The 25,038-nt window shown below is 40.5% G+C and overlaps 1 protein-coding gene across 8 annotated transcripts in view; it reads right to left on the reverse strand.

The window, feature by feature from the left end:
* The window catches only part of TNIK (TRAF2 and NCK interacting kinase), a 363,868-nt gene extending 349,482 nt beyond the window's left edge, over positions 1–14,386 (reverse strand). For all 8 annotated transcript variants that reach the window (XM_019735248.3, XM_019735239.3, XM_074327892.2 and 5 more), the window contains exon 1: positions 13,957–14,386. In XM_019735248.3, the coding sequence (XP_019590807.2) occupies positions 13,957–14,013 (57 nt within the window). In that variant the 5' untranslated portion in view covers positions 14,014–14,386. The remainder of the gene's footprint in view (positions 1–13,956) is intronic.
* Positions 14,387–25,038: the final 10,652 nt, after the last annotated feature.

The following is a 25,038-nucleotide window of genomic DNA, read 5'->3' on the forward strand; positions in this document are numbered from 1 at the left end:
ATAGAAAGCTTTGTTAAATTAAGGAGGTTAGCCTTATGCTGTAAGTTATGAGAAGTCATTCATTTCATTAATAATTAGATATGAGGATAAATAAAACATAGGTTCTGCCTTTGTGGAGACTGCAGTCTCCTCTGAAGGAAAGGGTGGGGAGACAAACAAATAAATCATCTGTTAACACTAGGAACTGGAGGAGAAGGAAGCTTGTAGGCAGAAGGAAGAGCGGACGTAACAACAAAGGTGAGTAACAGTGTGAGACACCGACGGCTGAAAGTCATTCTGTAAGAAACGGTTTTAGGCAGGTATAGTTATTCAATCCGGCTCCAAAGTCGTCCTTTCTCGGGAAGGGGAGATAAGCTATCTGTGCCATTTTATCTTGAAGGAAATTATTATGATTACATTTATAAAATACACGAAGCCCTTTAGACTAAGGGACGACATGAAGTTAAGATGGGATCAGAGTCCCCAGCCCTCAAGGTTCTGAAGAGATGTCCTCCCCTGAAATACCAGAGTGACCCACCTGGGGAATTTGCCCTCAAGGTGTATGGAGCTGGTCCAAGTATGAAGCAATGTCTCAGGCATATTACATAGTTTAACAGCTTTATTGAGGTATAACTTACATATCATAAAATTCACTCATGTTACCACCTTCCAATTTTATTAACAGAACATATTTATATCACCTCAAAAGATACACTTGCCCATTTGCAATCACTCCATTTTCATCTCCAGCCTTAGCCAGCCACTAATCTACTTTCTACCTATAGAGATTTGCCTTTTCTGGACATTTCTTACAAATGGAATCATACAATATATGATCTTTTGTGTCTGGTTTCTTTCACTTGGCATAACATCCATATTGCCGAATAATATTCTACTGTATCCCACCTCATTTTGTTTACCTATTTATTAGTTGATAGACATTTGGGTTGTTTCCCCTTTTTGGCTACTGTGAGTAATGCTGTTATGTACAAGTGTTTGCCTGGACATAGGTTTTCATTTCTCTTGGGTAATATTCAGAAGTGGAATTGCTGGGTCATATTGTAAATTTATGTTTAACTTTTTCAGAAATAGCCAAACTGTTCTCCAAAGTGGCTTACCCATTTTACATTCCCACCAGCAATGTATGAGAAATCCAGTTTATCCACATTCTCAGGTATATTTTTAAATCCAGATTTACATTTATGATGGCATGAAGCACAGCCTAAACAAACTTTTAACTATCAGTACTATGAACTATGGAGTTCACATGCCTTCATAATTTATTCACATTCCAAAATTCCCTGAAATTTAGAAAAAAAAATTATCAAAGATGTTCACTTGAAACATGCCTGAAATCATTTAGTAGCAAAATGCGACACCAACCAAACATGTAGACCGAATGGTCATAGAAAATTTGACCGAAATATTTGTCAAATGAGAGTGATCAAGGAACCAAGCGTGACAAATGAGAATGTGCCTCGCACACTAAACAATCTCCATGGGAACAAAATCCTAATTGTGAATCCTACCAACCAGCAGCAACTTACACAAGCAGCAACCACAGGAAAGAAAGTCAGGGAACTATGTCTTTAAATCTGATGCAATTTGTATTATACCAGGTGATGAGCTACGAAGCAGAGACCCTCCTTCAGAAAAGAAAAGAAACAGAACTGGCCTCAAGGAGACAGAGAACAGTCATGGGAATGTCCTGGCTGCCTTGAAAACCCCAGGTACCTTTAACAAACATAACACACAAAATAAAGGACGGGGTGGGCACCTGGAGAACCGGGCAGGAGCTTTGCTTCAGACGCCACAGAAGGACACTGAGCTTTCACACCCCTTCCACTCACACTCTTCCAATCTGGAAAACAAACCCCCCATCTGGAGCCTGGATCTCTGTCTGTCACATCTTCCTTGAAGTGTCCTACCTATGTCACTGAAATGTGCACAAGCTCCTCTCTTCACAAAGAGACTTCCTCTTTGGCAGGGACCCTTTTTCTTCCTCGCAATGAGGACCTGAGAGGACCTATGCTAATTATCCACTAGCACTTTTGCTGGTGCAATCAGTTAAGTGGAGGTTTAGGTACCCAGCTGGGCAGGTTCCAGGAGATTTCCCCTGCTAATTTTCAGTCACTCAAGGAAAACAAAGGAGTAACTACGATTGTGTTACCATGATTTTAAAGAAATAAGGTTCCTCCTCCCCTTTCTCACCCCACACCCCCCACCACCACCAAAATGTGTAGACTTCTGTATTCACACTTTTACATCTGTTCTTCTCCAAAAATAAAAGCTGTTTATATTCAAGAAATGATGACTACAATACCAGCACAAGTTACGAGTTTAAAATACACACAGAGGGAACACACATATTGTTCAGACCAAAGACTGTGTGCAGTATTCCTTCACAAGGTAGCATCTGGGTATTAAGCTCCAGGAGAGCATGGTAGTGCTTTTGTTTATTTGTTTGCATGGAAAGAAAACTGAGTTGTTTCTGACTGGTGCTAGAGCTACCAGTTTAAAGAAAACAGAAGAGGGGGTGGCCTTTTAGAAACAGCAAACATTTGGCTTTGACCTTATCAACTGTTCCAGAGTAGGTCCCCAGCACCAGAATCAGCCGGGTACCATTGCTACCCAGAGTCTCTTGCCTCTAAAACAGCCTTAGGAGTTCACCTGGAAAACCCTAGCACTCCCAAACACAAAGGACCCTTTCAACTATGCCAATGGCTGCAGTCAAGCCATTTTGAATTTATAGTTTCCTCAGAGCCTGCTTAGAAACAAAACTGTCCCAAACTTGGTCCCAGATAGAACTTTTTGAATGATGTAATTAATTCACTACCCCACCTAGAGAGTAATTAACACTCTCGATTAAAATGCTTGCACAATTCCCTGATATTTTAATGATATTAAGACCTCTTCTGAGAATGTTGGATCTGTCCCCCATACTTGTCAATACTGCAAAAACTTAATCATCTTTAACCAGGTGTGTTTTTTTTACATATATTCAGTCTAATGTTGATTATTGAATCACCTCTTTTCCCTTTAAAATAGGTCTTCCAAGAGGGGTCTTTGAATTCGATTTTTCAAAAGCATCTCCCCCAGTGGTGAGTATGAAAAAAATTTTTCATACATCCTCATTATCAAGTTGTGTACAAAGTTGCCTTAACAACCACAATCATCATCAACCTTCCCCCAAATAAAAAGACACATAAGCAGTTAATCTAGAACTGCAGAGTAAGTAACAACATGGGACATCTTTGTGGGTAGGTAAGAAATGTTTATGTACTGTTGTTACAAGGAGTCTGTGGGATTTCTCAGTAAGGAAATCCTTTAACCTGCTGTCTAGATTCCAAACACCCATTCCATTTTCCAAGTCTCAAAAAATAAACAACCCAAAGATTTCAGACTTCAAACAAAAATAGGGCTGAAAGCTTCTAGGCAATATCAACACCTCCCAGGGCTTTAAATGGAATCCCTAGAGGCCCATTGGGAAAAACATGTATTGGGGCTTTTCTGGCCCCTAAATAAACTTGCTAATAAAAACAACTTGGCAATGCAAAGAACAGTGCAGGAGTATCAGTTGAAAGTTGTGGACTTTTCCATTTCAGGTATCCCCCTTTCTTACAAACAATTCCAATACATATAATATTAGCATGAAATTTTAAATGGCATATTCCTAAAAGTATGTGCCTTCCACAATTTGAAGCCACACGCCTTATGAAAACATTGCAGTTACCTTATATCAATAGAAATCACTATTTCCTACTCTGCAACATTTTCAGGCATACGTACTAAAATTTCTGTGGATATGTTCTGTGTTTTTCCAAAGCAACGTGTATTTAGTAAATCAGCTTTGTGATTATTTCTGTAACATGCATCTCTCCCATTCAATGAGGCACTAAGATCCATGAGGACAGCGTTGCACATGTGTCTTCATTACTATATCCTCCGCATCTAACCCCATTCTAGGCACACAGCAGATGCTCAGTAAATATTGTTGAATGAAAGGATATCGGCAGCATGGAAGAAGCAGAAAGAAAGAAAACTGTTTTTTTAAACATTTACACCAGTAGTTCTGAAACTCTAAAATGCATCAAAATTACCTGGAGGGCTTCTTAATACATCCCCCGAGTTTCTGACTCAGCAGGTCAAAGACGCAGGACCACAGGGATGACCACAAAGCTGCCCATCCAAGGATCTAACTCTGAGAACCACTCTTTCGGCAGTTCACCTGTCAATCAGCTCTTAGAAAATCAAAATGCACAGGATACACTTACTGAGAATCTACCAGTGGTTGAATCCTCTATTACCTACCAGGTAACCCATGCAGGTCCTTGCTCCAAACACTATCGAAACTGCCAACACGGGACATGTACAAGGGGTCAATACACAGACACATGTCCAAAACAGCAAGAAGTCATTAGTCCAGTCAAACTAAAGACGTTTTATTTCTCCAATGCCTTTCTTTATGATGTATCCTACTGTGCAGTTTAATCTATTTTTCTCAGCTAGAAATTACTAAGCCACAATGCATAGCCGTTCTTCTTTGTATTACCCCACTTCATTTCACTTACTAATGGGAGTTTCATCTAAGGCCAGGGCACAAAATGCAGGGAGAGAGCCCATTTTTAAGCTTATTTATGTTTTTCATATTTCACCGTTTGTAAAGGCCAGGGCAGTGATCAACCCTCATTCCTTAATGATCAGAAACCAAGCAGAGGCATTGCTATGGTAGATATATATCCATCACCACCAGGCTGAACCAAAGGATGCACAAAAGGAATCCAACAGAATCCCAAACTCTAACTCTCGCATCATTACATCGGTTTTTAAAGCAGAGCTGGCATTAACTTTCAAATGCATACTTTTCTCATGACCCTGTTCTGGATTTAAGTGCATTTATATCCAGATTATAATCACAGAAGATATTTAATTACATAATGTTTGCAAGTACTTTGAAGATATAAAGTGCTCTATAAACGCTAAATATTATTATTATTCAAATACAGTTTCTAATTACTGCTTACAACCTAGTCCACCCACCACACTGCTATATTTCGAAGACAGGCAGCTAAAAAAAAAAAAAGAAAAATACCTAGAGGTAGAAATGATGAAACTATATCCATGTAAAGCTCTGGATTGTTACCCTAGGCATAAATAACATATAGGCATTTTAAATGGAGGGTTAGGTTATAAAATTTAGTAAGTCAAGGCAATTGACCTCCAAAAGACTGACAACCACAAAACTGTGATGTTAATAAATTCTTACTTATAAACCAAGTGGCAAGTGGATGGTGGTCTAAAACACAGGGCTCTTTACTCTTTGATTGCCAGCTCCAGCTTCCATTTTCTCCATTGTAATTTTAAAATATCAACATCCATCTTAAAAAGAAAAGTGTAACCGAAGATATTAATTTCAGTAATTATCTGGCAGATAAAAGATTGAGAATGGCTCCCGCTATAACATGTCTTCTGTCTCATCTTGCCATCTTCTGTGGTAATCCACAAATTCAGTGGTCTCCAATTCTTAAAACATGGAAACCTTTAAGCCTGACTCCACATGTCTTCCAAACACACTTGTTGGACGATTTTTCCAAAGAGAATCACAGTTAAAATGTAAACATCTCTTATACACAATGTACAAGGAAATCACTGCCAATCCCCAAATGGTTTGTATTTTAGGTTTTTAGGTAAGAAAAAGAACAACTACATATTTTAAACTGACCTGGGTTATTGAAAAAACAAAATCACAAAGAAACACCCTGGAAATAACTCTTAAAACAACACTATGCTCATCTAAGAGATCTTGTGCCCAAAACACAAGGCTTCTGGGAAATCTGTGAACCCCAGGGAAAAAATACATCAGACAATTTTAATGTCATAGCAAGGTCTGCAAGGTCTGTAAGTCAAATACTGGCCAAGTGAGTCACTATGGGCAGTGCCTCTGGGGCAGGTCAGTCGTAAGTGTCGTCATTTAGTAGCTCTGTGACCTTTGGTAAATTAATTGATTTTGCTAAGCCTCAGGTGTTCATCAGAAAATGATATACACTTATCGCATAGGAAATTGGGAGGTACTTTGACAGTGTCAGGAGCCTTAGCAATCACTCATATACTTTCATTGTAAATTGCACTTCTAAGAAGTAATTCTAAGGAAACAGATGTATACAAAGACTTGTGTATAAGGATGTTTACCGAAGCACTATTTATACAATTGAAAAGTTGGAAATAACCAAAAGCTTCAATAGGAATCGGTTAAATATATTATGATACATTCCTTCCCTAAAATGCTAAGAAGTCATTAAAAACACACGATTAGAAATTTGCACACTGATGGAACATCTAAATAAATTTTACATTACATACTAATTTGGGGGGCACGATAGTAAGAGCATTGTGGTTGTGTATTTTTAAGAGTTTATCTTTTAGTGATGCACACTGAAATATTTACAAATGAAATGATATGAGGCTTCAAAATAATATGGGGGAGGAAGTGGATCGGGGTGTAGATACAACACGATTGGGCACAAGTGGATAATTGTTAAGTTGGGGGCTCATTATACTACTCTGTCTACCTTTTTAAATAACAGTTTTAACTAGATTTAATTCACATCCCATAAAATTTACCTTTTTGAAATGTACAAGTAATTTTTAGTATATTCACAGAGTTGAGCAACCATCACCATTATCTAATTTTAGGATATTAGCAGTCACTTCCCACACCCCCCCTCCTCCAGCTTCAGCTACTAATCTACTTTCTGTCTCTATGGATATTTCATATAAATGGAATCATACAACATGTGGCCTTTTGTGTCTGGCTTCTTTCACTTAGCATAGGTTCATCCATATTATAGCACTAATGGCACTTCCTTTTATTGCCAATAATATTCCATTGTACAATATGCTCCATTTCATTTACTCATTCATCAATTGATAGATAGTAAGACTGTTACCACTCTTTGTCTATTATGAAGAATGTTACCACAAACATTGGTTTACAAGTTTTTTGTGTGGATATATGTTTTTCAATTCTCTTGGGTATATACCTAGGAGTGGAATTGCTAGGTCACATGGTAACTATATTTAACATTTTGAGGAACTGCCAACTTGTTTTCCAAAGTGGCTGTACCATTTTATATTCCCACCAACAATGTATGAGCACTGTAGTATTATTTCTACTCTTACATAAGTTTAAAATTCCCCATAATAAAGAGTTTAAAGTTTATGCCATATGAAAACATTAATAGCATACCAAAAGGCTAATTATTAAGTTTCAAAAACAGACTGGAGATAACATATAATGATTTGATCTTAACTTTTAAAAGCTATCTACTTAGCTATGCATAAAAAAAATATCACTAAGCCATATACCAAAATGTATATGTGGTCATCACTGGAAATTTTGAATACTTTTTGCATTTTCTCCATTTTCCAAATTTTCTGCAATGACCATGTTGCTTTTATAATGAGAACAAGAAAGGCTTTTTTAAAATTAAACAAATGTTTAATTTTCAGCAGTCTTTACTCCCATTCACAATTTACATTTTCTGGGCCCTGGAGCCCCAGAGGTCATCCTGGTGGGGATTCCTAAGAAAATCAAATAAACGCATTGTTTTCATGAAGCCAACTGTCTAGTCGTGAACATAATTCAAGACAGAAAGTTCTGAGTGCTCTAAAAGACATGTGAGGTAGTTCTGAGAGGGTTTACAAGTGGAAAGGATAACTTCTACTTGAGAAATCAGGGACGATTTTGTGGGAAAGGTGGCATTTGAATGTTTAGTGTTAGGGGCGTAGGGACAGAAAAGAATAAGGTAGGGCACACCCTAAAGAGAGAAGGAAGTTGTTCTCTATGGCAGGAGTGAAAGAATGGCCATTAAAACTGCAGCATGTGGTAGGAGGCCCAGCTGAATTTTGGCTGGTCTTGACAGAATGCTGAAGACTAACACGGCTGCACAAGAGACACTAGTCAGGAGAAGGCTGGTGGTAGAGACATAGGAACCAAGTCTTGTCATGGGTGCTGCCCAGGGGACAGTAACTGCGGCAGTGGTTGGGAGGAATGGAGAGAAGGGGACCCATGCAATAGATATTAAAGAAAGATTTTTAAGATTGAGGTGAAACAAAATGTGCTTTGAGAATTTCAAAGCACCCCCGTGAGACAATTGGAGACAGCGTGGGCATGTAGAAAGTAGATAGAGAGAAATAAGCTTCCAACCAGAATGAAAGAAATTACAAGCGGAATTCATCCAACGTTTTCTATTTAAGTCCTCCCTCTCGCTCCACTAGGAACCTTATATTTATATGTGCAGAATAACATTTCATTCAAAAAATATCATCCAGATTTTCTTGGAATTCTTAGCATGCTGCTAGCTCAGGGCCTGTTCTCAGACAACTGCTTCTCCCACAGAAATGGAAGAACGAATTTGACATAAAAGCATCTTTCAGACACAAGTTATCCCAAATTCTATCAGAAACACAGACTCAGAGATGGCTTGTGCTCAGCTGGGCGTGGCGGCTATGATTCAATCACAATCGCTCAAAGCTGGGTGGACTTTAGAACCAGTATCACTGAAAAAAGGAATGGCACAGAACAAGAAGGGCACAGAAGATTAATTCCAGGGCAGAGACACAGAATGAAGAAAGGGCCAACCAGCAAGACTCAAAACTATAAGATTTCAAAGAGCCTTACAGATAAGGGGGGAAATGTGACATTTCCATGAAGGAAAAGTGTGTGTATTCTTTCATCAACAAAATATTCCATGACCTCCTAAGTAGATAATTATGCAAACAGCAAACCATGACTTACATTAGCTTTTGTACTAAGATTACTCTAGTTAATAATGAATACTGAAAATGATTATGCATACTTCTCTGATGTTCTGATAACTACCACTACACCCTATTTTATTATGATGCAATGTCATGGCAAAGAAAACACCTGTTTAATATCTCTAAAATACAATAAACATATCTAATTTAAAAACTGCTATGCTATTTTCATTTTAAGATAACTGTTATCAATTCCGGCAACTTTACTAAACTCTCACTTAACACCAAATTTAAGTGCTCTTGGGTAATGAATTAATAATGATTCAAGATTTCTTTAAGCCCCATGAGACCTCTGGACAGAACGTTTTTAAACTTGTAAACACTGGACTAGTAGTTTATGGTTTCAGACACCCACTCCTCCGACCCTACCCCTCCCAAACACAAACTTTGAAAAGGTACAAGCATAATAAATTTGTTTTTAGTTGAATATGAGAAAAAGCGTTGCTTATTTTTTTTTAAAAAAAAAAAAAAAGGAAAAGAGAAATTAGAAGGTTTTAATGAATAATGTTGATATTTGATACTGGTTTAGAAATATGCTAATCTCCAAAAAGCTTCTGGGCTGTGCTCACCTTATATGCAATCCATGCTGATAGTGGGACAAAGGTCAACCCAGGCCATCAGAGAAACATACAAGGTCATATTGGTACATTAAAAAAAAAAGACTATTAAAAAAATGCAGGACTTTCTGATATCTTTTTTCTCAGGATCATTGTCAATTAGGTGTAACGATTGGGATCAAATGTTGGTGTCACCACGTTTCGCACAAGATTGTATTTAATCATGGAATAGCATATTCATATAATGCTTTATGGTTTTCAAAGCATTGTTATAAATATAATACTTTATTTGATTTTTGAAACCAGTGTATGAGGAAGGCAAGCAGTTGTGAACCTTCCCATTTTTAAGTTATTTATGGTTAGATGACTTCCCCAAAGTCACAACTCATTATAATAAGACACAGACATACAACCCAGTGCTCAGTCTCCTTTCACTCACTCATTCATACATTTATGCATTTATTCAACAAACTGGGACTATGGACTCAAAGATGAACAAGACCAAGCCTGGCCTAAAGGAGCCCACCGTTTAGTGAGCTGGCAGAAAGAAAAGCCACGCACCATTGGTAACACAAGCATGAAGCGTGTAGCAGGAAAGATGTGTGCACGCCTTCCAGATGAGGCCAATTCTTACATCTAGGTTTCTATGGAGAAAGAAATAACTAGGCCCGAAGAGACTGAGGGGTAGGGGGAAAGACAAGCAGAGGTCATCTAATTCCATTCAAATAGAAAAGTGAGTGCGAGTCCTGGCAGAAACTTAAGAGTATGAATTCAGCAGCAGCCAATCTTGCCCTTGAATGTCCTTGCTCTTTGGGCCAAGCTAAAGACAGCCAAGGTGCTCAGATTCAGATATACGCTAATCTCCAAAAAGCTTTCTGGGCTGATCTCACCTCATATGTAATAAAGCATTCTAGTGGCAAATTTCATTTCTTTTAATACTGTGATGTCTTGAAGGAAAAGTGACTCAAGCCCTGGGTTTGAATGAGCAGATTGTTTTCTGTAGCCTATATGTAGATACACATTTCATATACCCACATGGACAATTTATATCCATAATACTAATATATAAGTATCCACATAGATTATACAAAACCTACATAGAACTCTATAAACCTCACATGCAGAGACGAATGAATAATGTGTATATCTAGATGACCCCTGAGACATGTTCAGATGGAGATGGGTTATGGAGAGAGGTTATCACACAGGACAACCATCTGTCCTAGACGATTTAGACAGTCATTTATTGCAGAGGAGGAAGTGAAGGGGGGTTGGACAAGATGAATTCCAAAGGCTCCTAAAAGCTCCATGATTTTATGTATTATGAGCTTATGTATTATGAGCATGAAACAGTTTCTTCATTCTCGAGAAATAAAATTCCATGACCCTGGAGAAATTATTCCTCTCTGTCATTCTTTGTGCTCAGGCAGAAAATGTATTATTGATTTCTGATTCAACCACAGACAATGTGACTTAGAGAAAAGAGCATTGAAGGAGGAGTCAGGAAACCCAGATTCTCTCCCCCAAACAACCCAGGAAGGGGGGTGGGGGGGTGGCTGTGTGACCTTGGGCAACAGTCTTCACATCTCTGGGCTTCAGCTTCCCAGGTATTAAATGAAAGAAGTGGCTAAGTGTCCTACAATTCTTTTCCATTTCTAAACCTATGAAATCATCCCCTCCCCCAAGACTTAGTTTATCTCTGGAGCTCTAAAAATCAGGACTAATAAAGCTGGATTCAGATCATCTCTTTCCTAACCAAAAACGATCCTGTTTTATCTTACTTTTTAAAACCATCCAAATCTTGCATAATTTAAATGATCGGTGCTGTCATTGGTTGCTCTGGTTTAAATTATGCATTGTTGCTATTTGGGGAAAATTTAGACCAGGTCCAGTCTGGGATCACTGGCGGAGAACAATAAGCCCCCAAAGTGAGAAGGATAAAGGCCTCTCCAGACAGGATCGGCTTTTAATGCACTGAGCTCAGGGTTTACAAAAAGAGCATTGATTGTGTACATTAAAGAGCCACTGAAACAGCAAGGGACTGGGAAGGCTGCAGCAAATTCTCCTAGAAGCCACTGACCTTGGCTGCATTTCAGGGGTCAGGCATTCCCAAAAGGTTCTCAGCAGGCAGGCTGAGGGTTTAGGAACACATGAAACCTCTCATCTCGATGAGCCCACTTCTAATTGGGGAAGACAGAGACAGATGATCTGTCCTCTGATTTGTGAAAATTACCTCTATGGTCTTTGGACTCACTCCTGGCCGGCACACCTCACCTACCACAAGACTGGTGGCAGACCCCAGCCCTCCAACTGTCTCCAAATCTGCATTTAAGTCCTCTAGGCAGCAGGCAGCCTGTTCTCCAGTCTCCTGGGCTAGCCTTCGCCCTCCCTCCCTCTTTCCACACCTCCTGCAGGCAGAAATACAGAGGCTGAGCACTCAGCCCAATTCACAAATTTCAGTGAATCTTGAAAAGATATTTTTTCAAAATATAGCTCTCAGGAGTGCAGGTCTCCCATGTGTGAACTGCCTCCAGACCTGCTGGTGAGCGCTCAGGGTTGCCCACAAGCCCTGCAGGCTCTGTGCTCAGTATCTCAAAAACCCTTCCCCAAGAAAAACCACGAGGGACACCTCTGACCAAGCCCAACTTAAATTCAGAGTGCTTTCCATTAGAGGAACGATGTCGAGATTCTGACTCAGGGAAATCACACGTTTCGCCCATTGTTCAGATGCCTTCCCCAGCCTTTGCCACTTCCCCCCACTCTGAAGTCTGGACCATCCATCCACCTGATTAACTGGCTGGCAGCAACTCCCAGTGCAGAAAGTAGGGCAAATGAATACACACACAGTCTGTAAAGGAAGCGACAGACTCAGCCAAAGCACCCACCCTGTTACCAACCCCCACCCCCAGCTGCCCAGGGGGAATGGGATTCTTCATGTGGCATTTCAACGGCAGGGAAATAGGCAGCTTACTGTAATGATGCATGAATGAGCTTTTGCTGCCCAGCTATCAAAAAAGCCAGTTACAAATGGCATCTCTGTTCCTTCTCAACCCCTTGACTGCCTTGCAGAAACCTCACCTTTTGGATGCGACGATTAAAGAGAAGGGAAGAAGGAGTTAAAAAAGAGAGGGCTAGGTAGGGAAAGAGGATTAATGACACTAAAAAAAAAAAGTGACACTTTGACCATAAAGATAGCTCTTGAAAATAACGGTGGAGAAGGAGGCAATATCCAGAGAAGTGGTGGAGATTCAGGTGTATAACCCCAAGATGCAGTACAATCTAACAATGTACTCCTCATGAGAGAATGTGAACTTCCAAGCTTCAACCGTCCTGCATGTCCCTGCCTTGAGAGCCACCATCAATTCGGTCTCATCCACCCTCCATGTCTCATGTATATACAGTTGCTTTTTTTAAATTTTATTTTTGGCTCAGGAGTGGAAGAAGCCGGCTGTAAATTGGAATCTACTCCTTCTAAGACCCCTGCTGCTGTCGCCACCCCCACCCTTCATCCCCTTCCCGGCAGGCAGCATCCAATTAAAATGGCAAGAAAGCTCTGCCCCCTTCCCCGAAGGAGAGGGTTGAGATTGGGGGGTGGGGGTGGGGAGGTGTCGAGGCTGCACTGGGATTCCTGGGATTCTGGTCTCAAAACAACAGCAAAATGGATTCTATACCAGTGATGTCTTAGTCAATACAATGAAACGGTGTCTGAGGCAATTCACGTGAAGGTAAACGCAAGCCAGTGGGGCTGAGGGTTGGGAGGTGCTCTACAAAGGACTGGCCACAGACAGGGAACACACACACACACACACACACACACACACACACACACACACTCGGGAGTTCCGGTCTGATTGGGGAACAGCAGAGAACACATCCCTTTCACCTGCTTAAGTTCGCCATAAAACTGAAATGTCACAGCCACAAAATCAGAAAGCACAGGTTGGGCTGAGTTTAAACCATAAATAAAGGTGAGTGGCAGACTGGCCATTAAGAGAGCGCTGAGAGGGAGTCGGGGCGCGGAAGGCAGAAAAGGGGAGAAGAAGGGGCCGATGCCATCTACAAGACCAGCATAGAAATAGCTGCCCCTTCGGGGAAGCAGGTTCCACTCCGTGGGAACCACCAGGCTCGTAATGTCATCTTACAGGGAACTGTAAAACGTGAGGGGCCAGTACCTTTATTCACGCTGTTATTCTTTTTGCAGAAAGAATCAGGTCTCGCGCCTTGGCACGAGACGACTGCCCCGGGCTTGTGCGCGCACACACATACACACACACACACACACACACACACACACACACACACACACACACAACACATATGAGCCTTTCATTTTAATGCGCTTACAAGGGTCTAAGATGAAACTGGCATAAGCTCCACACGCTCCTGGGGGTTTTCGGCCACAACCAGCGGACACGTACCGTTCAGCCCCGGCTGTAGGGGCTTCGGAGAAAGCACCTCAGCAGCCCCCAAATCCAAACGAGAATCCAGGTTCCCTCCGCGTCGCATTCGCCCGCCTCTGCCTACCAGCCCCAGTCAACGCACCGATCCCATTCACCCGGACCCAAACCACGCGAAAGAAATCAGAAAACGTTCTACTCACCCTCAGAGCCGAGAGATCGATTTCATCCAGGCTGCGAGCCGGAGAGTCGCTCGCCATGTCTACTTCTTCGCCAGAGAAATGGACCAAAACCACCCCGAAGCTTTTCCCTTGGAAATTCCACCTTGGTCTATTTCACTCGCGTCCTCATGCGGGTGTCGCGCCAGAGGCCCCTGGGCCCAGCCTCCCCCGCCCACCCCGGCTCCACTGCGCCGGATCCTGATCGTCCGCGCCTGGGTCCGCCGGGTCCAGGAGCCCAACCTGCGCTGATCTCCAACCCCGGAGCAGCGGTGCGTGTGGGCTGCGCGCCCTGATCGGCTAAAGGCGCTGGGGCTGCGTGGGTGTATTTAAATGGGACATGCTTCTTTGCTTGTGCGTGGATGGCGGCTGCATTGGCTGTTATAATGAGACACATCAACTCCTCCACTCAGCTGGGGGTGGGGGTGGAGAACCACACAGAACTGTCTATCATCGCTTCCTGGGAGGAGTAAAGGGGAGAAAGAGGCGGAGGAGGCGTGGCCTCCGACTGGGGAGAGGCCGCGCTTCCTGACCCGTTCCCTCTGCACCAGAGTGGACGGGGGAGGGGCGGGGACCCTTTCCGCCCAGGCTTTTGTGGACTAATAGGGCTGGCTTTGAAGAGTTGTTTCTTAACCCTGCGGGCCTTATCGTAGGGGCAAAGGGGCTATTTGAACACACACATTATTGTGTGTCCAATTCGTGCGCTGCAGCAGTATGGCCATTTAATCGCATCTGGCGGTTTCTCGGCAGGGTTCAAATGCTGTAGCGCTGAAAACATCCAGGAGAAAAAAAGAGCGACGCCCTCCCTCCCCCATTAATTATTTGTGGGGCTGGAGTAACGCAGGCTGGTGCAACCGGTGCATATAAGGACTTGTGTGCAAGGAAAGGGATCCGCCTCCAGCCGCGGAACGAATGGGGGAGAACGCGCGCTCGCACGGTGCGCCCTGCCCCGCGCCTCGGCAATTGTCCCCCGCGGCTAGGTGGGGTCCGCCAGCTGCCCCTGGGCTCCCGGATGGCGGGTCACTCGGGTAGGAAGGTTTTTCAGAAGCGGGAAAGCTGGGAGTCCGAGTTCCCTCTTCGCACCGCCACACCCAGGACCTGCCCGTGCCGCAATTCCCCCACGGAAACAACCGAATTGAAACGAGAAGCTAGCTCTCTGGGTGCACTAGCTCTAATTCTTCAGGTAACTCCAAAGGCAACATTGGGTAAGGCAGCGCACGCCGACTCAGGACTCTACATTTCTCTTTCAGGCAACGTTACCGCGGCTGACCTACCCAGATTGATGGAGAAAGTTTGGCTGGCGTGTAAGATGTAACATACGAGATGTACGACCAGAGAGCAATTCCACTCCACCCGCTTTCTCATTTAAAGGCTGAACATTTACAGTGGTAAACATGACATTCAAGAGTAATCAAGAGTGTGAAGTCGCTTCCCCAGCCCCCCCCCACTACCCCCCCCAGCCTTTCCCATGATAAATACATACGTAGAAAGAAACGCTAAAATTGAACTTTTGCTCAAATACAGCAGTAGCTTTGAAAGCATCACCGTTGCACCTCTGTTAAGATGAGAATTTACTTCTGGCCAAATACATTGAGGATTTTTTTATCGTGTAGATACCAGCTTAAGAATAAGACTTTTGAATGAATGAATGGATGGATGGATGGAAGCCCAAGCAGTTAGTTCGTCAGGACTGCAGACTTTAGAAGGCTTTTAAAAAGCATTCGATAGGCGCTGTGCTGTGTTTGTTATTATTATGTTTATATGCACTGTGCATCATGAAACTTGAAAAAGATTACAGCTCAATGGCCACAGAGTTGTTTAGGAGCTTTTGCCATTAAAACGTCAAACGTTTAAACGTGTTATATTAAAAAGCTCTATGTGATGTCTTATTTTTTAATAAAATCATCCAGCTCGGGGTGGCAAGTAATGGTTTAGTAAGACACCGAGTAATGTCAAAATGACGTAGAAAACTATCATTTCCTATTATCATCCTTATTTTTCCCTTCTAAGTGCCTTTTTTACCCTTAATCTAGATGACAAGTGTTGAAAAAAATTAAGTTAAGACCAGGTATTGAGATCTATGAACAGAACTATTGCTAAAACTCCAAATATATTTAAAATGAGATAAACTTTGTTTTGTTTTTTATGGAGAACCTTCATTTTATACTCCAGATTTTATTTGAAACATCAGAAATGGATCATTTCTTTTGGCATTAGTATGCTGTTTCAGGCCATGAGAATGCCGTAATACTGGCACTACATTCTACCCTTGGATTTAGAGTTAGATCACAAAACTGTGTATTCCGTCATTTGGTATTACATGGGAGAGGGCTTCCTAGGAGCCTGGAGGATGAGGTAGAGGCAGGGGTGCTGGCTGCAGGAAATACCATAAGAGGAGAGGTAAATAGCCAAGGCACCTCCAGCTGGTAAGGGAAGAAAAAGAGGAAACTTGAAGCAGCTGGTGCTAGAGGTGGAGTAATAGTGGTTACTGGGCTGAGGAAGACAGTAGACATCAGATCAGGTAGGGCTTCGTAAACCTCCTGTCCTGTTGTTATTTAATATTTTCTTTGAATCAATATTTTTTTTACATTTAAAAGGAAACATAAGTTACTACTATAAATGGAAAGCTAGCAACACTTGCTAAAAAGAAAAAAGAAGGGAACCATTAAAATAAATATAATGGAAAATAAAGCAATATCATTAAATTCTAGTTAGCGATCATGGCCTGCTTCAGGCTTCTATTCTGAGGCCTGCTGTTAGATAGTTGTTAAAAGAGAGGTTAACAAAAGCCAGAAAAATCATTCAAAATTTGACCAAAGTGAGATTTTCTTCTGGGTGTAATCCGAGAGATTGAAAGAATTGCTATCATTTATGTGCAGTTTGAAAGCCTGCAGAACAATACGATATTCTGCTTCTATCTATCTAAATATAAAAAGCATGGACATAGGCTTATATTCTGTTTATATCTGTCTTAACTATAAAAACCATGGACACAGGCAGGAAGGATATAGATTAACCTCAGGATAGTGAGAATGGAAGAAATAAAATAGAATGGGAAGGCACAAAGGAGGCTCCAACAATGATGTCTAATTTATTTTTTTAAATATCGCAAGCAAATATTGCTAAATGCTTGGAATTGCTAAATCTGGATCGTTACACTAATGGCTATTCATTATATTGTTCTCTGTATCTTTTTGTATATTTGAAATATTTTTGTTTTAAAAATATTTATAAAAAAGAGAATTCCAAAGGGGGTTATGGTCTCTATATTAGGTTCAATGTTATTTATTGTCAAATCCATGCTCCAACTAAAATAAACACTGGGGAAATCAGTAACACTGCTGGTGGAGCTTCTAAAAGCACACTCTGTACATCTTATGTCACCACAAAGCCCTAAATATAACAGAAAATATATTTTTAAAAATTCATTAGAGTTCTAGAAGACAAAAAAGACAGCATCCATGGTTCAGCAATTCAGAGGACTTCCTAGAGTATAAGACACAGGCAGGATTGGATTGCCAGTTGAGCTACAAGCCAAAACTGTATGGGGTGGGACCAGAGTGAGAGCTGGGGCAGCTTCAAGCTCAGAGGCAAAGGCTAAAAAGAGCAGGTACTTTCATCATGAAGAACGATTAAAGAATGGCATTCATTCATTCTTTTATTCATTCAGATACTGTACGGATCATTTACTCTGTGCAAGACACAATACTAGGCCCTGGAGATTTTCCTTCACAGAGTCAGATAATAAACTTATAACTAATTGATAACTAAGATTATTTTAGATGGTGGTAAGCGAAATGAAGAAAATTAAGCAAGGTAATGAGAATTAGCAGGTGGATGTGTCCACCCCCAGCCCTGACACCCACTATGAGTATGGGCGCTCGGGCCAAGGAGACAGGGTATCACCCCAAGGAACTGATCACCAAGTGCTAAGAGAAATGGGACCACATACACACACAGGCAGAAGGTAAACTATCTGCACGCCCTGCCTTGCACCATGTCCTCTCCCCCCGCTTCCCACCACATTCAGCAAAGTCAACACTCAGTATTAGAATCCACATCACAAATAGGCAAATGAGATTTCCAAACAGTAAGATGAGTAGATAACCCAGATCACTAATCATTTGTGGAAACCTATTACTATGAAAGAGAGGCACTACCTACAGTCAACAAATGAATTAAACACCCAAAGTTATTTTTAATAGCGCAAAAAGAAATTTTATACTATATATATATATATATATATATATATATATATACTGTATACTATATATTTTTATACTATATATATACACACATATATGTATATATATATAGATGTGTGTATATATATATATATATATATATATATATATATATATTATCCTCAGAGGGATAATAGAGGACCTTACATTCATAAAACAACCACATTATTATGAAAGCAAACAGATTAGAGGACTAATTAGAAATATATTTATGAATTTTTTATATGAATAGAAAGATTGAACAATAATAGGTAATGCTGCAGACTCTCCCAAATATTCACATATTAGCGTATTTAATCTTTATACTTACAAAATAGACAATATTATTAGTATATTCATTTTACAGATGAGTAAACTGAAGAATAGAAAGGTTAATTAATTACTCAAGGCAACGCAGGAATAAATGGCTGAACCAGAATTTGAACTCAGGCTCTTAATCACCATGCTATATTGACTCAAGCTAGACTGAAGGGCGAATTAATAAGCTGGAAGATTGGGCTCAGTTTTCTCCCAGATTGCAGGAGACAGGATAAGGCAATGGCAAAAATTCATGTAATATAGAGAATAAATCCAGAAGTTTCAACATTCATCTAATAGGAGATCTAGAGAAGGGATAGAAGGAACTACTCAAAGAAATTATTTAAAATGTTCTTGTATCTTCAGGCTAAAAGCTCCTATTCAGTGCATACGTGAAAAACACCACACTTGTAGACATCATGATGGAATTTCAGAGCATCAAGGATCAAAAAGGAAATTCTAACCAGATCACCTACTTCTCATCAGCAACAAATGGATCCTAATAGATAATGGAACAAAGTATTCTATTGGGATTGTTTTTGACCTAGAATTCTCTACTCAACTAACATTGAAGACAGAGTATATTTTCAGATACATAAGGATTCAAATGGGTGATCATCTCTTAAATTATTATTGGAAAATGTATTCTACCAAAAATAAAACTGAATCAAAACAGAAAACATGCAATACAAAAAACAGTGAATGGTAAGCAAAGGCAGCTCACTATGTTTGTTACCCACTCCAAGGCATTCTCTCTCTTCCTTACTGGCAAAACTCTGATTCTGAGAACTTAACCTTCAGGTGTTTAAAGAATATGGCCTCTCCCCAGCCCCAGTAAGAGAGTGAATATAAACTGATCTACACTCATCATAGCAATTCTATTCTGTCTCCAAATGATTGGTTTAGACATAGGCATTATCATGCAACACTGACTAAAGAAAAGTAACAAGAAGTCTGGTGGGGAAACCATAAGAATGGTTTTCCACTTTGGAAAAAAAAGAAGAAGAAGGCAGCAAATAGAAGAAAAGAGAAGAGGGTCAGGAAAAGCTTCCTGGCCATGGTAGCCGTCCTCCACAGTGGCTTCCAATCCACCTCACCTCCTGGTATTTACACCCTTGTGCAGGTGTCTCTAACACAGAATACAGAGGACTTACAAACTGGGTAATAAAAGGCATTTCTTGATCTCTTGGTTCCTTTGCTCTAAGCAGAGTTTCTCAGCCTCAGCCCTGTAGGCACGTGGGGCCAGAGAACTCAGGTTGTCAGGGACTGTCCTGTGCAGTACACAATGTTTAGCAGCATCTTTGGTCCCTACCCACTAGCTGCCCATTTGTGACAACCAAAAATGTCTCCAGACAATGCCAAATGTCCCCTGGAGAGCAAAGTCACCCCCAGTTGAGAACCACTGCTCTAGGGGAAGCCAGCCACTGTGTCCTGTGGACATTCATGCAACGTGCCAGCCATGTCAGTGAGCTGCTTTGAAGTGGATCCTCCAGTCTAGTCAAGCTTTCAGTTGACTGCAGTCTCTGATGGCTTTAACTGCAACCTCATGAGAGATCCTAAGCTAGAACCACCCAACCAAGCTACTCCCAAATCCCTGCCCCACAGAAACCATGATAGATAATAAGTTATTGTTGTTATAAACCAGCTGATTTGTTATGCAGCAATAGATAACTACTGCACTGTCTTCAGACAGGGCCGTGTGCAAATACAACAGCTGGAGCTACAGCAGCCATCTTCCTTCGGGGTCAGGATGAGCCTGAGAAAGAAAGCAGCGAGTAAAAAACATTTGGATCCTTAATGACATCATTGAGACACCAGATTAATCCAGGAACAACCTATCTCTGAACTTCTTTGTATGTGACATAAGTTTTCCTCATTTTAAGCCACCTTTAGTTGGGTATCCTGCTATTTGCAACCCAAACACTTCCTGTTACAGAAAATAAAACTTTTAATTAAGTCTTTATCATTGCTCATTAAGTAAAAAGAAATAATGAAAATCAGAAACTAAAATGATCTTATCATGAGAGTAAAGGCATAAGAGAGCAAAAAGCATATTAAGATTTTTGACTTATTTGACAATGTATATGGATGCTATCTCTAAATACATACAGAAAAATATAAGTTGATTATGCATGATAAATATAACAGTCACCATATAGGCAAATATAAATTGGATGTTTAAGTTAAAAACTATTTGACTGAAAAAAAAAGTGGAACAAGAATAACTTGATGGATTCAATAAAATGGAGAAAGAAAAAATATAAACCAGTATGTGTAGAGTAAAGGACATATTTTTGGAGAGGTGGGGCGCACTCAGAACCAGTTCTGCTTTTGTGGTAGGTAGACTAATGCCCCCCCCCTCATTCCCCAATCTCAGGAACCTGAGAATATGTTACCTTACATGAGAAGAGCGACTTTACATATGTGATTAAGGAATTTGAGCTGGGGAGATCATCCTGGATTAGTAGAGTGGGCAAAATGTATTCACAAGTGTTCTTAAAAGCAAAAGAGAGTCAAAATTAGAGGAAGAGGTGAAATGGAAGAAAGTGCAACATTGTTGGCTTTGAAAATGCATGAAGGGATGAAGGCAGCCTCTAGAAGCTAGAAAGGCAAGGAAACAGATTCTCCTCTGGAGTCTCCAGAAAGGAGTACAGCTCGGCTGACACCCTGATTTTAGCCCAGTGAGACCCCTTTTTGGCTTCTGACCTCTGGACTATAAGATAATAAATTTCTGTTGTTTAAAGTCACTAAGTTTGTGGTTATTTGTCATAGCAGTTATAGAAAACTAATAAGATGTCCTGTTATTTCCTTTGGAGTAATTGTCTCTTTTTCCTTAGTTACAGATTTTTGGGGCTGTTACTCAGGTTTTTCTGCCCACTGGTAGCCAAAAAGTGAGTAGGTATCTGAAAGCAAAACAGTAGAAGTCCCCTTCACAAAAACCTGAAACTTAAGAACAGCAACAAGACAAAATGGTTAGCGGTTATGGTGGTACCCTACCCATAAGGTATTTACTAAAGTCCATTTCTCCTTCCTGCTTCTCAGAAGCTGCCTTGTTTCCTGTTCATTTCCAAGCTTGGTTCTCTGTGCTAACCATCCATTGTTGTGTAACAAACCACCTGAAAACTCAGTGAGTAAAACAACATTTTTTTACTTCACAAATCTGTAATCCAGGCAGGGTTTGCTGGGGGAAGGCTCATTTGCGATACATAGCATCAGCTGAGGCTGGAGGACCCACTTCTGAAATGACTCACGCATGCACGTAGCAAGTTTGGTGCTGCGTTATTCACTGAGTAATGAGCCCAGGCTGATGGCTGGGAACTTTGGGTCCTTTCCAGGTTGGTCTCGTCATAGGTCGCTGAGGTTCTTCAGGGCATAGTGGCTGAGTTACAAGAACAAGCATCCCGTGAGAACCAGACAGAAGCAGTATCACCTTTTCTGACCTAGCCTCAGAAGTCATGTGACTGCAATTCCACCATTGTCACAAATATACACAGATGCAAGAGGAAGATATACACAGCCCACCTTTCGATGGGGGGACTATCTAAGTCACATTGAAGAAGAGCGTGTGGATGGAAGATACTGTTGCAGTAGTTTTGGAAACTGAAGCCTACCACATCCTTCTAGCCTTATTATCGATTCTCTGTCCTCAGTATCTTTGCCTGTGTGCATATTAACCAGAGTTGGCTTTGGCTTTTACTTGCAACCAAAGAATAATGTAGCAAGCAGAAACACAAATATATCAGAATAAGTGCAAATATGTAAATTCCATTATTAAAAGACAGAAGCTCTCAGTGGGTAAAAGCATATCAAAATAACTGCTGTAAACTAAAAATACATATCCTTTTCAAATCTGCCATAAGAAATTGACAAATTTGACGAGGCCACAAGGCAAAGTTTGATAATTTCTAGAAGGCAGCAATCACAGACACCATATTCTCAGACCACATTAGGCGAGTTCAGTATTCATGTCATAGATTTATTTGAATACATAACTCACAATTCTTGGACCTTATTCACTAGAATGACCTTTGTCTCTCACTGCACTTAAACTTACTCCCAGAGACCCAACCAGAAATGTATTACCGTCTTAAATATCTCTGCCTTAGAAAATAAAACTCTAATTTCCTGTTGTCTAATTATATACCCTTATCCTTCTAGGATCCTTCTAGCCTTTGCTAACATTACCACTGTTTTCAACCTCAAAGAGGCTTCATTTCTGTCCAATAGTAGCATTCTTCATTCTCTTCCAATTTACCTTCCCTCTTACCCTTTGTTCCTTCCCATTCCATGCTGGACTTCAAAGTGTTTCGGAGCCTGAAACTCAATCCTCTGCGTTCCGTACAGTATGATCTGAAGTGAAGAGCATGGTCTCTGGAGTTGAAAAACCTGAGATCAAATACCAAAATAGAAAAAGAAAAATAATACAGTTGTCTTATAGTTCTCATTTCTTGTTTTAGATAGAGATAGATAGATAGATAGATAGATAGATAGATAGATAGATAGATAGATAGATAGGTGACTACATCTCTTTTGTATTAAATGGATTCAGAGCAATTTTTCCAATTATCTAGCACCATTTAAGCCCAAAGACAAACACAACACTTTATCTAAAGTACCAGTATTACACTTTCCCCAAATATGGAAAACTATTTTTACTAAAAATTTGGCAAGCCCTTTCATAACAGCATTTTCTGTTTTCATTCTTTGAGAAATTCCTAACAACAAATATGTATAGAAATTTTAATATGCAGCTGTAATCCTTCAATATTTATTATAAAAGTTTAATTATTTATAATTTTTTTGGAAGTTGTTTGATCTTCTTAAATCCGAAAGCGGTTTTAAGCTTGATTATATTTGAGCCAAATAATGGAGTTTTCAGCTTTCTTTTCCCTCAATATTTTTAGGACCTAACCTAGTGCCTTGCAACAGTAAGCATTCCATACATATCTGGTCAATGACCAAACACACTGTAATAGGAATGACAAAAGGACATCTATTCTGACCACCAGGGCCTGTCCAGGCCACGTCAAAAGCCTGTGGTGCTTTGCTACTTGCAGGCTATCTCAATTAATTTCCACTTTTCCCACCTAAGTTTTCTATGGAACTGTATCCTATTTAATTTTAGATTCTAAGCTCCCCTTATCCTACCATACACAAAATAATTTTCAGATTTTTATTTCACGTCCATATATTTGAATAGTATGACCCCACAGGTTAGCTCAGACCTAGGAGAGGGGAAGAGTAGCCCAGTTGGATCTTTACATGAAGTCATAGGGTAGATAAAAGTTTTTACCAGACTTTTAAAGGTGGAAGGAAACTTAGAGATAAGCAAGTTCAACCCTTTCATTTTACAGATAAGAAAACCAAGGTCCAGAGATACTATGTAACTTGCTCAATATCACAGTTAGCAAGGGAACGGGCTTTGGGAACTCAAGGCTTTGTACTGGGGGAAAAAAGCAAGCAAGGCTGTATTTACTGTTATTTGCTTCCTGATCCATTATTCCTTCTACTATACCACATTGCACCCCAGATACTATCCATTTGTGTTGTGCTTTTTATCTTAAGGAAACTAAAATACACAACGAATCATATTTCCCTTAACGTGTGGGCTGCCTGAGAGCTCCAAGCTAAATGAGTGGGTATGCCATGCCTGATACTGGCTACGCTGTAGGATGAAGTGCCAAAGTGAAGCCAGGAAGCTTGCCTGAGTGGGTTCTTTAAGCTAGAGAACCCAAGCAACCAAATATGAAATGGGGAGATCTTTGGATCACTTGGCCAAAGAAGGCAGAGACCAAACCTCAGATTTAACACATTCTCTTCATGTAAATACATGGATGACTTGTGAGCTCTACTCTGGAAAAACGTGTCATCTCTCTTATAGCAATTAATACAGGCGTACTATATTGTTGCTTTTCTTTTCCACCATGGTGCTGTGGAACAGAAGGAACTTTGCTTGTTCTCTCCATTTCTCTAGTGCCTAGCAGAATGCCTGCAATAAAGTGGTGCTTATAAAAGTAATCAATAAATCAGTATAGGGAAGAAGCTGGTAAAGGTGGACAGAACTAATCACTGAAGCCAGGAAATTTTGGACAAGTCTTTTGAGCCCTGTAAGTGTCAACATTTTTATATTTGTTATGATTTTGCATGACTAGTTGATTCTGAGAACAAACCATGAGTCTCACACTGTGACTCTGTCAAAAGCTGATAAAATCAGTTATAGATCCCCCTTTCTGTCCATTCAAAAAAAGCGTAGATTCATTCACTCATTGATACGTCCATTCATCAAAAACATATATTGAATACAGGGATCATCGAGACGGTCCCTGCATTTATACTTTAGGCAGTGTTTCTAAAAGAGTGGTCCACGGGGCACATATACTAATAATAAAAAGAGGGGTAGGGCTTAATTAACATGTCTATTCCCAGAATATTGGGGGAGCAGGGCTCAGGAATCTACACTTTGAAACAAGCAGTGTCCCAGGTGATTTTTTTTCTCATTCTCAAATGTTTATCGAGCATCTTTGAT

This window comes from Rhinolophus sinicus, chromosome 17, assembly GCF_057876585.1.
Source record: "Rhinolophus sinicus isolate RSI-liver-muscle chromosome 17, RSI-T2T, whole genome shotgun sequence".
Lineage (NCBI taxonomy): Eukaryota > Metazoa > Chordata > Mammalia > Chiroptera > Rhinolophidae > Rhinolophus > Rhinolophus sinicus.